Source organism: Dendrobates tinctorius, unplaced genomic scaffold (assembly GCF_039654945.1).
Source record: "Dendrobates tinctorius isolate UK_male_01 unplaced genomic scaffold, ASM3965494v1 ptg000022l, whole genome shotgun sequence".
Classification (NCBI taxonomy): Eukaryota; Metazoa; Chordata; class Amphibia; order Anura; family Dendrobatidae; genus Dendrobates; species Dendrobates tinctorius.
In genome coordinates, this window is record NW_027361690.1 from 88509908 (window position 1) to 88523965 (window position 14058).

Sequence of the window (14058 nt, forward strand, 5' to 3'; positions counted from 1 at the left end):
GAAGTGCGCTCAGTGGGAAAACCCATTTTTTTCTTTTAACAGAATACAGAAGTGAAACATCCCTTTTCTGGAACGTAACTGATATATTAGATAAGAGGACTTTTAGATGAACATACTACCATTAATCTGTGTTTCCTCACCAATTTTTATCATTAGTAAGTATTAATACTTACCTGTTACTAGAAGGTATAGGAACCTGGTCTTTTTGCCACGTGATTTGCGGTGTCGGGGAACCGTTGATGCCACACTCAAATCTTGCCAGACTGTTCTCTAACACATCCTGAGGTTCAGGGTGCAGGTGGAAAGGAGGCAGCCCTTCATAGACACAGAATAATACAACTAAATGTATGTATTATGGCATGTGAGGCATAAAAAAAAATCACCAAATAACTGAAAAAAACCTCAGGGAATAAAGCAGAGTCCGTCAATTCTATCAGTTTCTGGGAATGACTGGTGGCAACTTGGGTGACGCACAGGTTGGTTGTAAAAAACAGACTAGGGTGGTTAGTGGAGATGTGGGACGAGATATAGGACAGTGCAGCACTTTGGAGAGCTTTCTGGGTAAGAGAAAAGGCTATACTGTATTCTACAGTGCATAGACAATCACTGCAATGACTGGAACAGGGTGGAGGTATTTATGTAACAACTGGACAGAAATATGACCCTGGCTGCTGAATGCCAGATAGACTGGAGAGGGGAGAGTTTAGTAAGAGAAAGTATGTGCTTAGGACACTGGCCACTTTGAGACGGCATGGTGGTTGGTAACCTTGTCTTTTACAAGCTATTTGCAATTTTAACTATTTAAGAATTTGAGACAACTCCCTTAAAGTGTCAAGTTTCATAAATTATTGGTACCCACCTGCCCATCTTACTGTGCCCGTCCTGCCCTGCAAAACTCCAAAAGAGTTCCTGATGGTGCAGAAGTAGCTTCCTTCAATGCTGGCTCCTTCTCCTTGTGATATTACAAGTGATCCATCAAGAAGTACAGTGAAGTCTTCTGTGATCAGTTGCAGATTGTCTTTCCACCAGGTGACATTACTGGACACCTCAGTATCATCTAGGTCACAATGCAAGATGGCTTCTTGACCAGGCAGAAGAGTTGTATCGGTGGGGCCAGGACGGCAGCCAAGGTCTAACCAGGAGCTCTCTCCTACGATAAAGACCCAAGAGAGAGCAGTTAAGGTAATTGTTCAGACACACCATGCGGCTCTAATGAGAACACTAACATATGGGGCTAGCTTATTTGGCGTAACTTATTTAGCTCCAAGTTTTCATTCTGAGGGACCATTGTGGAGCAGAACCATGTGTATCCAACAAGACAAAAGTAACAAATGACCTAGTGATAAGATATAGGAAATGAGAAAACACATTTATATACAGTATTTTCAGCGGTCCTAACAGACTGAAGAACTGGAGAAGCACTATTTTCACAATTGTTCATATTAATAATAAGCGTCCAACCCACTCAAGAAATTATGTTCACAGTGTATGTCTTATATACTTAACTGATGGGGGTCCTGTCTCTGGAAAACAGGGGTCTCTTCATCAATCCCTAGTTCCCTCACTCCACCATACAGGTCAGAGGAGAAATGACAACTCCTGTAACTATCATACACATGAGCGCTTGGCTCAGCTAAACTCACGTGTTCCAACACGGGAACAGGGAGTAAGCCACTGCCAGACACCTCTAGCGACAGCCCCCCAACATCTGCTACTGGTGGGTAGTTAGACTTTCACACATTGGATGGATGGATGGATGGATGGATGGCTGGGCTAAGCTCAAATTACGTTAAAGTGGATCTGTCATCAAATTTCACTAAAAAAATTGTTTACATTACTAGACAGGTTTCTTAGACTGGATGGTGCCGCTGAACTTACTTTGATAACCAACCTGATAAAGCTGGTGTACTTATTTTGATAATGTCATAATCCTTTCTGAAAGCTTAAAGCGGTATTCCCATCTCCAAGATCCTATCCCAATATGTAGTAGGTGTAATAATAATAATAATAATATTAGCAAATACTTCCAATTAGAAATGTGGTATAGTATTTCTGATTCACTATGTCTCTTTCCTCATCTGCATGCATTGCAGGACCTTAGGTATCCATGGTTACGACCACTAGCAACTAGCTAACTAATTGTCACTATATCGGTGGCTGTAACCATGGATACCTAAGGTCCTGCAATGCCTGCACATGAGAAAAGAGAAACAGCGAATCAGAAAAACTATACTACATTTCTACATGGAGATATTTGCTAATATTATTATTACATCTGCTGCATTTTGGGATAGGATCTTGGATATGGAAATATCCCTTTAATCTAAATTGCCACACATCTAGCTCCTCAGTGACCGTCCTCCCTGCTGAAATCTCACACTGCTTAGTACAAGATGTATCTGTCTGTCTAGGTAGGCAGAAACTGAATATACTTGGACTCAGGAACATTCTCACTCTTTAGCTGGACTCATAAAATGATCATTTTAATATAAAGATTATACAGCAATTCTGGCATGAACATGCAAAGTAAGTGCACTAGTCTCATCAGGTTTAAGAGATCTACCATATTTAGTAATGCATGCAGTTCATTTTGTGAAATCTGATGACGGATCCTTTTTAATCAAATGAGATTGATCGCATTTAGAATCCGCTTGGTTTGTGGGGATTGGTAGTGAGAGATCTAACATTATCTTCACAGGACATTCAGAGTAGTTGTTTTCCTAGAATCTGGACTTGTACTTTATGGTCTTTCAGGACAAAGTGAACAGAAAATGGTCTTTTCCCAACCCTTAATGTCCTTCAATCTAAGTGACTACTTGAAATCCTTCCCTCTTGTATATAAAGTCTTCATGAGCCCTTCAACCTATTTTTGAAGTATCCATGGTTACTGTGGAACAAAAAAAAAATCTTCCAACCTTTAACTTCCATATTCAAAGTAGCCTTATTTCCATTAGTGAACAGGTCTTATATTTTAGTGATTATTTTTTTCTGTTTAGTTTTACTTACATGATTGTAAAATCTCAGAAAACCACTGTGTAAAATTGTAGAGGGAATCAACGAACACATACACAAGTGCTTCTCAATAAATTAGAATATCATCAATAAGTTCATTTATTTAAGTTCTTCAATACAAAAAGTGAATCTCATATATTATATAGAGTCATTACAAACAGCAGAGTGATCTATTTCACGTGTTTATTTCTGTTAATGTTGATTATGGCTTACAGCCAATGAAAACCCAAAAGTCATTATCTCAGTAAATTAGAATACTTTATAACACCAGCTTGAAAAATGATTTTAAAATCTGAAATGTTGGCCTACTGAAATGTATGTTCAGTAAATGCACTCAATACTTGGTCGGGGCTCCTTTTGCATCAATTACTGCATCAATGCGGCGTGGCATGTAGGCGATCAGCCTGTGGCACTGCTGAGGTGTTATGGAAGCCGAGGTTGCTTTGATTGCAGCCTTCAGCTCGTCTGCATTGTTGGGTCTGGTGTCCCTCATCTTCCTCTTGACAATACACTACAGATTCTCTATGAGGTTATGGTTAGGTGAGTTTGCTGGCCAATCAAGCACAGTGATAATGTTGTTTTTATACCAGGTATTGATACTTTTGGCCGTGTGGACAGGTGCCAAGTCCTGCTGGAGAATGAAATTTCCATCTCCAAAAAGCTTGTCGGCAGAGGGAAGCATGAAGTGCTCTAAAACTCCCTGGTAGACGGCTGCGCTGACTTTGGTCTTGATTAAACCCAGTGGACCTACACCAGCAGATGACATGGCTCCCTAAACCATCACTGATCATGGAAACTTCACACTAGACCTCAAGCAGCTTGGATTATGGTCTCTCCACTCTTCCTCCAGACTCTGGGACATTGATTTCCAAATGAAATGCAAAATTTACTTTCATCTGAAAACAACACCTTGGACCACTGAGCAACAGTCCAGTTCATTTTCTCCTTGGCCCAGGTAAGACGCTTCTGGCATTGTCTATTGGCCATGAGTGGCTTGACACAAGGAATGTGACACTTGTAGCCGATGTCCTGGAGACGTCTCTTGAAGCAATGACTCCAGCAGCAGTCCGCTCCTTGTGAATCTCCCCCAAATTTTTGAATGGCCTTTTCTTAACAATCCTTTCATGGCTGTGGTTATTCCTGTTGCTTGTGCACCTTTTTCTACCACACTTTTTCCTTCCACTCAACTTTCCATTAATATGCTTGGATATAGCACTCTGTGAACAGCCAGCTTCTTTAGCAATGACCTTTTGTGGCTTACTCTCCTCGTGGAGTGTGTAAATGCCTACTGGACCTCTGTCAAGTCAGCAGTCTTCCCCCTGATTGTGGAACCTACTGAAACAGACTAAGGGACCTTTTTAAACGCCTAGAAAGCCTTTGAAGGTGGTTTTTGTTAATTATTCTAATTTACTGAGATAATGATTTTTGGGTTTTCATTGGCTGTAAGCCATAATCATCAACATTAACAGAAATTAACACTTGAAATACATCACTTTGTTTGTAATGACTCTATATAATATAATATATGATATATATATAATATCTGAATTTAACTTTTTGTATTGAAGAACTAAAATACATTAACTTTTTGATGATATTCTAATTTATTGAGAAGCACTTGTACATCACTATTCCCCCTACAATGATAAACAATTTTTTTCTGGCATTTTATAATCAGCAGTAGAGAAGGGAATATTATAAAATAAAGAAATAAATAGCTTCTGAATAGCAAACTGCTGTAGTCCACTTTTAAGCTATGTGCACATGTTGCGTATTTGCTTGCGCGGAAATTTCTGCAAGGTTTCTGCATCTCTTGGCAGAAAAACGCAGCTGAAAATACGCGCATTTTTGATGCGTTCTTCTAAATCCATAGAGCTAAATAAAGATACAGTGCGTTGCGAAACTATTCAGCTCCCTGGAACTTTTCAACCTTTTTCCACATATCATGCTTCAAACATAAAGATACCAAATGTAAATTTTTGGTGAAGAATCAACAACAAGTGTAACACAATTGTGAAGTTGAACGAAATTTATTGGTTATTTTAAATTTTTGTGGAAATTCAAGAACAGAAAAGTGGGGCGTGCAATATTATTCGGCCCCTTTAACTTAATACTTTGTTGCGCCTCCTTTTGCTGCAATTACAGCTGCAAGTCGCTTGGGGTATGTCTCTATCAGTTTTGTACATCGAGAGACTGAAATTCTGGCCCATTCTTCCTTGGTTTTCAGCTCTTTCCACAGATTCTCGATTGGATTCAGGTCTGGACTTTGACTTTGCCATTCTAACACCTGGATACGTTTATTTGTGAACCATTCCATTGTAGATTTTGCTTTATGTTTGGGATCATTGTCTTGCTGGAAGGCAAATCTCTGTCTCAGTCTCAGGTCTTTTGCAGACTCCAACAGGTTTTCTTCAAGAATGGTCCTGTATTTGGCTCCATCCATTTTCCCATCAATTTTAACCATCTTCCCTATCCCTCCTGAAGAAAAGCAGCCCAAAACCATGATGCTGCCACCACCATGTTTGACAGTGGGGATGTTGTGTTCAGGGTGATGAGCTGTATTGCCTTTACGCCAAACATATCGTTTGGCATTTTTGCCAAAAAGTTCGACTTTGGTTTCATCTGACCAGAGCACCTTCTTCCACATGTTTGGTGTGTCTCCCAGGTGGCTTGTTGCAAACTTTAAACAACACATTTTATGGATATCTTTGAGAAATGGCTTTCTTCTTGCCACTCTTCCATAAAGGCCAGATTTGTGCAGTGTACGACTGATTGTTGTCCTATGGACAGACTGTACCACCTCAGCTGTAGATCTCTGCAGTTCATCCAGAGTGATCATGGGCCTCTTGGCTGCATCTCTGATCAGTCTTCTCCTTGTTTGAGATGAAAGTTTAGAGGGACGGCCAGGTCTTGGTGGATTTGCAGTGGTATGATACTCCTTCCATTTCAATATGACCGCTTGCACAGTGCTCCTTGGGATGTTTAAAGTTTTGGAAATCATTTTGTATCCAAATCCGGCTTTAAACTTCTCAACAACAGTATCACGGACCTGCCTGTTGTGTTCCTTGGTCTTCATGATGCTCTCTATGCTTCAAACAGAACCCTGAGACTATCACAGAGCAGGTGCATTTATACGGAGACTTGATTACACACAGGTGGATTATATTTATCATCATTAGTCATTTGGGACAACATTGGATCATTCAGAGATGCACAATGAACTTCTGGAGTGAGTTTGCTGCACTGAAAGTAAAGGGGCCGAATAATATTGCACGCCCCACTTTTCAGTTTTTGAATTTCCACAAAAATTTAAAATAACCAATAAATTTCGTTCAATTTCACAATTGTGTTCCACTTGTTGTTAATTCTTCACCAAAAATTTACAATTGGTATCTTTATATTTGAAGCATGATTTGTGGGAAAAGGTTGAAAAGTTCCAGGGAGCCGAATACTTTCACAAGGCACTGTATATTATTTAAAAAAATAGAATTGTGATGTCATTTCCTTGTTCAACCTCTTCAGCCAGATGCCCTCATTAATATTAATGTCACTCATCACAGCTGCGCCCTCTGTCCCTAAAAAAACACCCCCACACACACACAGTTACCAGCCTATGTAGGCACATTAACATAATTAACCTACATATGCTGTAACAAAACAGCAACTGTCAGAAATCTGCATGAAATGCAATATCTGCTTATTATTCAAAACATTTTAAAAAAATGTTGTGGGCTCCCGCATAATTTTCATAATTTTCATAACCAGCAGAGGGAAAGCCGAAGTCTTATGTTAATATTCTGGAAAGGAGCCAATAGACAAAGGTTCCCAGGCTATTAATATCAGCTCACAGCTGTTTGCTCAGCCTTTACTGGCGAGCCCCCCTAAAAATTGACATGGGGTCCCCCTATAAAATCGAACCAGCAAAAGCTAGGCAGACAGCTGCGGGCTGATATTAACCCCTTCCTGCCACGGACCGCCCCCGACACATTAACCCCTTGCACACCGCGATCAAACACGATCGCGGTGTACCGGGGGTTAAAGGGAAGCATCGGCAGGGAGGGGGCTCCCTCCGTGCTTCCCTGAGCCCCCCACGGCAGCGCAATGTGCAGCGCTGCTGCGGGGGACTCCCTTCCTCCAGGCCCCCGAATCCAAGATGGCGACGGGGGCCTTTGGGGGCCTGCGGAAGCTGGCTTCCTCAGTGCCTGCAAAGCGCAGGCATGAGGAAGCCTTCTGCAGTGCCTGTGTCAGATCGCTGATCTGTCACAGTGATCTGTGATGTGACAGATCAGCGATCTGTCACAGGACAGTGATGTCCCACCTGGGACTATTTAATAAAGTAAAAAAAAAAATAAAAAAAAGTGTAAAAATAATTAAAAAAAATCGCCAAATAAATTAGAAAAAAAAAAAATATTCCCCCAATAAATCCATTTTTTGGAAATAATAAAAAAAAAAACAATAAAAGTACACATATTAGGTATCGCCGCGTCCGTAACGACCCGCCCTATAAAACTGTCCCATTAGTTAACCCCTTTAGCGAACCCCTTGAAAAATAAAAATAAAAAACGAAGCAAAAAATAATAATTTATTATCATACTGCCAAACAAAAAGTGTAATAACGCGCGATCAAAAAGACGCATATAAATAGCCATGGTACCGCTGAAAACGTCATCTTGTCCCGCAAAAAACGAGCTGCAACACAGCATCATCAGCGAAAAAATAAAAAAGTTATAGCTCGCTGAATAAAGCGATGCAAAAATAATTATTTTTTATATAAAATAGTTTTCATTGCATAAAACCGACAAAAACATAAAAACGACCTAAATGAGGTATCGCTGTAACCATACTGACCCGAAGAATAAAACCGCTTTATCAATTTTACCGCACGCGGAACGGTGTAAACGCACCCCCCCCAAAAGAAATTCATGAAACGCTGGTTTTTGTTCATTCTGCGTCCCAAAAATCGGAATAAAAAGCGATCAAAAAATTTCACGTGCCCGAAAATGGTACCAATAAAAACGTCAACTTGTCCCGCAAAAAATAAGACCTCACATGACTCGGTGGGTCAAAATACGGAAAAATTATAGCTCTCAATATGTGGTGATGCAAAAACTATTTTTACAATAAAAAGCGTCTTTTAGCGTGCGACAGCCGCCAAACATAAAAACCGCCATAAATAGTAAATCAAACCCCCCGTTATCACCCCCTTAGTTAGGGAAAAATAATAAAATAATAAAATTAAAAAAATGTATTTATTTCCATTTTTCCATTAGGGTTAGGGCTAGGGTTAGGGCTAGGGGTGTGTTGGGGTAGGGTTAGGGTTAGGGTAGGGTTAGGGTTAGGGTTAGGGCTAGGGTTAGGGCTAGGGTTAGGGGCGTGTTGGGGTTCGGGTTGGAGTTAGAATTGGGGGTTTCCACTGTTTGGGCACATCAGGGGCTCTCCAAATGCAACATGGCGTCTGATCTCAATTCCAGCCAATTCTGAGTTGAAAAAGTCAAATGGTGCTCCTTCCCTTCCAAGCTCTGCTATGCGCCCAAACAGTGTTTTACCCCCACATGTAGGGTATCAGCCTACTCAGGACAAATTGCAAAACAATTTTTGGGGTCCAATTTCTCCTGTTACCCTTAGGAAAATAAAAAATTGGGGGCAAAAATATCATTTTTGTGGAAAAAAATGATTTTTTTATTTTCACGTCCGAGTGTTATAAACTTCTGTGAAGCACTTGGGGGTTCAAAGTGCTCACCACACATCTAGATAAGTTCCGTGGGGGGGTCTAGTGTCCAAAATGGGGTCACTTGTGGGGAGTTTCAATAGTTTAGGTACATCAGGGGCTCTCCAAACGCACATGACACCCGCAGACCATTCCATCAAAGTCTGCATTCCAAAACGTCACTGCTTCCCTTCCGAGCCCCTTTTGTGTCCATACAGTAGTTTTCTCCCACATATGGGGTGTCAGCGTACTCAGGACAAATTGGACAACAACTTTTGGGGTCCAATTTCTCCTGTTACCCTTGGGAAAATGAAAAAATTGGGGACTAATTGATCATGTTTGTGGAAAAAATACGATTTTTTTATTTTCATGCCCTGGCATTAAAAACTTCTGTGAAGCCCTTGGGGGTTCAAAGTGCTCACCTCACATCTAGATACGTTCCTTAGTGGGTCTAGTTTTCAAAATGGGGTCATTTGTGGGGGGTTTCCACTGTTTAGGTACATTAGGGGCTCTCCAAAGGCAACATGACACCCGCAGACCATTCCATCAAAGTCTGCATTCCAAAACGTCACTACTTCCCTTCCGAGCCCTGACGTGTGCCCATACAGTAGTTTTCTCCCACATATGGGGTATCAGCATACTCAGGAAAAATTGGACAACAACTTTTGGGGTCCAATTTCTCCTGGTACCCTTGGGAAAATAAAAAAAATGGTGACTAAAAGATCATGTTTGTGGAAAAAATACGAATTTTTTATTTTCACGCCCGGGCGTTGTAAACTTCTGTGAAGCACTGGGGGGTTCAAAGTGCTCACCACACATCTAGATAAGTTCCTTGGGGGGTCTAGTATACAAAATGGTGTAATTTGTGGGGGGTTTCCACTGTTTAGGTACATTAGGGGCTCTCCAAAGGCAACATGACACCCGCAGACCATTCCATCAAAGTCTGCATTCCAAAACGTCACTACTTCCCTTCCGAGCCCCGACGTGCGCCCATACAGTAGTTTTCTCCCACATATGGGGTATCAGCATACTCAAGACAAATTGGACAACAACTTTTGGGGTCCAATTTCTCCTGGTACCCTTGGGAAAATAAAAAAATGGTGACTAAAAGATCATGTTTGTGGAAAAAATTTGAATTTTTTTATTTTCACGCCCGGGCGTTGTAAACTTCTGTGAAGCACTGGGGGGTTCAAAGTGCTCACCACACATCTAGATAAGTTCCTTGGGGGGGTCTAGTATACAAAATGGTGTCATTTGTGGGGGGTTTCCACTGTTTAGGTACATTAGGGGCTCTCCAAAGGCAACATGACACCCGCAGACCATTCCATCAAAGTCTGAATTCCAAAACGTCACTACTTCCCTTCCGAGCCCCGACGTGTGCCCATACAGTAGTTTTCTCCCACATATGGGGTATCAGCATACTCAGGACAAATTGGACAACAACTTTTGGGGTCCAATTTCTCCTGGTACCCTTGGGAAAATAAAAAAATGGTGATTAAAAGATCATGTTTGTGGAAAAAATACGAATTTTTTATTTTCACGCCCGGGTGTTATAAACTTCTGTGAAGCACTGGGGGGGTCAAAGTGCCCACCACACATCTAGATAAGTTCCTTAGGGGGTCTAGTTTCCAAAATGGTGTCATTTGTGGGGGGGTTCCACTGTTTTGGTACATCAGGAGTTTTCCAAACGCGACATGGTGTCCGATCTCATTTCCAGCCCAAAACGTCAAATGGCGCTGCTTCCCTTCCGAGCTCTGCCATGCGCCCAAATAGTGGTTTACCCCCACATGTGGGGTATCAGCGTACTCAGGACAAATTGCACAATAACTTTTAGGGTCCTGTTACCCTTGGAAAAATAAGAATTGAGGGTGAAAAGATCATTTTTGTGGAAAAAATATGATTTTTTAATTGTATGGCTTTATGTTATAAACTTCTGTGAAGCCCATGGGGGTTCAAAGTTCTCACCACACATCTAGATAAGTTCCTTAGGGGGTCTAGTTTCCAAAATGGTGTCATTTGTGGGGGGTTTCCACTGTTTTGGTACATCAGGGGTTTTCCAAACGCGACATCGTGTCCGATCTCAATTCCAGCCAAAAACGTCAAATGGCGCTGCTTCCCTTCCGAGCTCTGCCATGCGCCCAAATCGTGGTTTACCCCCACATGTGGGGTATCAGCGTACTCAGGACAAATTGCACAATAACGTTTAGGGTCCTGTTACCCTTGGGAAAATAAAAATTGGGGTGAATATCATTTTTGTGGAAAAAATATGATTTTTTAATTGTACCGCTGTACGTTATAAACTTCTGTAAAGCCCTTGTGGGTTCAAAGTTCTCACCACATATCTAGATAAGTTCCTTGGGGGGTCTAGTTTCCAAAATGGGGTCACTTGTAGGGGGTTTCCACTGTTTAGGTACATCAGGGACTCTCCAAACGTGACATGGCGTCCAATCTGAATTCCAGCCAATTTTGCATTGAAAAAGTCAAACGGCGCTCCTTCCATTCTGAGCTCTGCCATGCGCCGAAACAGTCGTTCCCCCCCACATATCAGGTATCTGCGTACTCAGGACAAATTGCACAATAACTTTTGCAGTTCAATTTCTCCTGTTACCCTTGGTAAAATAAAAAAAATTGAACCTGAAGTATTTTTTTTATGAAAAAAAGTTAGATGTTCATTTTTTTTTAAATATTCAAAAAAATTCCTGTGACGCACCTAAAGGGTTAATAAACTTCTTGAATGTGGTTTTGAGCACCTTAAGGGGTGCAGTTTTTAGAATGGTGTCACTTTTGGGTATTTTCTATCATATAGACCCCTCAAAGTGGCTTCAAATGTGATGTGGTCCTAAAAATAAAATGGTGTTGTAAAAATGAGAAATCGCTGGTCAACTTTTAACCCTTATAACTTCCTAACAAAAAAGAATTTTGGTTCCAAAATTGTGCTGATGTAAAGTAAACATGTGGGAAATGTTAGTTATCAAGTTTTTTGTGTGCCGTATCTCTGTGATTTAAGGGCATAAAAATTCAAAGTTGGAAAATCGCAAAATTTTCAAAATTTTCGCCAAATTTCCGTTTTTCTCACAAATAAACGCAAGTTATTTGAATGAAATTTTACTACTAACATGAAGTACAATATGTCACGAGAAAACAATGTCAGAATCACCGGGATCCATGGAAGCGTTCCAGAGTTATGACCTCATAAAGGTACAGTGGTCAGAATTGTAAAAATTGGCCCGGTCATGAACGTGCAAACCACCCTTGGGGGTGAAGGGGTTAATAGTCTGGGAAGGGACCATGGATATTGGCACTCCCAGGCTAAAAACATCAGCTCTCAGCCGTCCCAGAAATGGCGCATCTTATAGATGCGCCAATTCTGGCACTCAGCCTCGCTCTTTCCACTTGCCCTGTAGAGGTGGCAAGTGTGGTTCATATTTGGGGGGTTGAAGTCAACTTTGTATTGTCAGGTGACATTAAGCTCACAGGTTAGTAATGGAGAGGCGTCTCAAGATACTTATCCATTACTAACAGCTGTTTGCTTAGCCTTTACTGGCGAGCCCCCCTAAAAAATTGACATGGGTCCCCCTATAAAATCGAACCAGCAAAAGCTAGGCAGACAGCTGCGGGCTGATATTAATAGCCTGGGAAGGGACCATGGATATTGGCACTCCCAGGCTAAAAACATCAGCTCTCAGGCGTCCCAGAAATGGCGCATCTTATAGATGCGCCAATTCTGGCACTCAGCCTCGCTCTTTCCACTTGCCCTGTAGAGGTGGCAAGTGTGGTTCATATTTGGGGGGTTGAAGTCAACTTTGTATTGTCAGGTGACATTAAGCTCACAGGTTAGTAATGGAGAGGCGTCTCAAGATACTTATCCATTACTAACAGCTGTTTGCTTAGCCTTTACTGGCGAGCCCCCCTAAAAAATTGACATGGGTCCCCCTATAAAATCGAACCAGCAAAAGCTAGGCAGACAGCTGCGGGCTGATATTAATAGCCTGGGAAGGGACCATGGATATTGGCACTCCCAGGCTAAAAACATCAGCTCTCAGCCGTCCCAGAAATGGCGCATCTTATAGATGCGCCAATTCTGGCACTTAGCCTCGCTCTTTCCACTTGCCCTGTAGAGGTGGCAAGTGTGGTTCATATTTGGGAGGTTGAAGTCAACTTTGTATTGTAAGGTGACACTAAGCTCACAGGTTAGTAATGGAGAGGTGTCTACAAGATACTTATCCATTACTAACCCCATAATGATACTGTATAAAACACAGACACCCAGAATAAAGTCCTTTATTTGAAATAATCACACAGACTCCTTTATTGAATCTAAATTTACCATACTTACTGAATGCCTAATCCCCGACACCCTTGTCTCCAATTAAAAAATAATAAACCAACATATAATACTCTCCTGTCCGACATAGTAAATGTAATCCCAAGTGTCCCACGCCGTTAGAGTTCACCGGAGTTCATCAGCTGATCATCTCCGGTGCTCTCACTTTTACTGCTATGTGATAACTTTCCCACACAGCGGTGCCGTAAGTGAAAGCACCAGAGCTGATCAGCTGATGAACTCCAGTGAACTCTCACGGCGGCTCAGTGATACACTGCAGGAGCGATTACCTCCTGTCAGTGTATCGCCGCAGGCCACATAGAGTGGTCACATCTCCCGATGTCACTGTTCTACACGTGAGATCGCTGTGGGACACTCAGTATTAGGCCGGAGTCACACTAGCGATTAAATCGGACGAATGCAATGCGATAAAAAAATCGCATTGCATTCGTCCCAATATTATTCTATGGGGCAGCGTTTTTTTATCGGATCCGATCGTTGGACCGAGACAATCGCAGCATACTGCGGTTGTCACCGATTTTCGGATCGGATTCGACAATGCAAGTCTATGGATGCAATTAAAAATCGCATCGAAAACGCACCACACGTGTGACTTGCGATTAAATCGCAAGACTTCTCCTGGGCAACAGGAAAGAGCAGGAGGCATGGCCAGGAAGCTTGGGTATGCAAATTTCTCTTGCAGCATAAAAAAAAAACAGGAAGAACGCCTATACGGAGTCCTCCATCATGTCCACGCCAGTCAATGTGGAAATGCTGATAGTTCTGGTCCAGGAGAGGCCAGAACTATGGGACCAGAGAGATCCCCACTATGCTGACCGCAGACGCAGGGAGGCAGCGTGGACAAGAATCTGTGGCCAGATGTTCCCTGGATATGCGGTAAGACCTCGTGAGGAGCGTGACCAAATTAGTAAGTGAAAGAATGTGTACACATAATCAATTTTGATACAGGAAAGATGTATATCTTTGTACCGTGTTAGCCAGTAGATAGAAAAAT

The 14058-nt window shown here is 41.8% G+C and overlaps 1 protein-coding gene across 3 annotated transcripts in view; it reads right to left on the bottom strand.

The window, feature by feature from the left end:
- LOC141084268 (immunoglobulin superfamily DCC subclass member 4-like) overlaps positions 1-14058 on the bottom strand; it is a 200943-nt gene that overhangs the window by 109412 nt on the left and 77473 nt on the right. For 2 of the 3 annotated variants that reach the window (XM_073568866.1, XM_073568865.1), the window contains exons 2-3: positions 860-1150; positions 174-315 (exon numbers count right to left, since the gene is read on the bottom strand). The exons of the other annotated variant lie outside the window; for it this stretch is intronic. In XM_073568866.1, coding sequence (XP_073424967.1) covers positions 174-315; positions 860-1150 — 433 coding nt within the window. The remainder of the gene's footprint in view (positions 1-173; positions 316-859; positions 1151-14058) is intronic. 3 annotated transcript variants of the gene reach the window in all.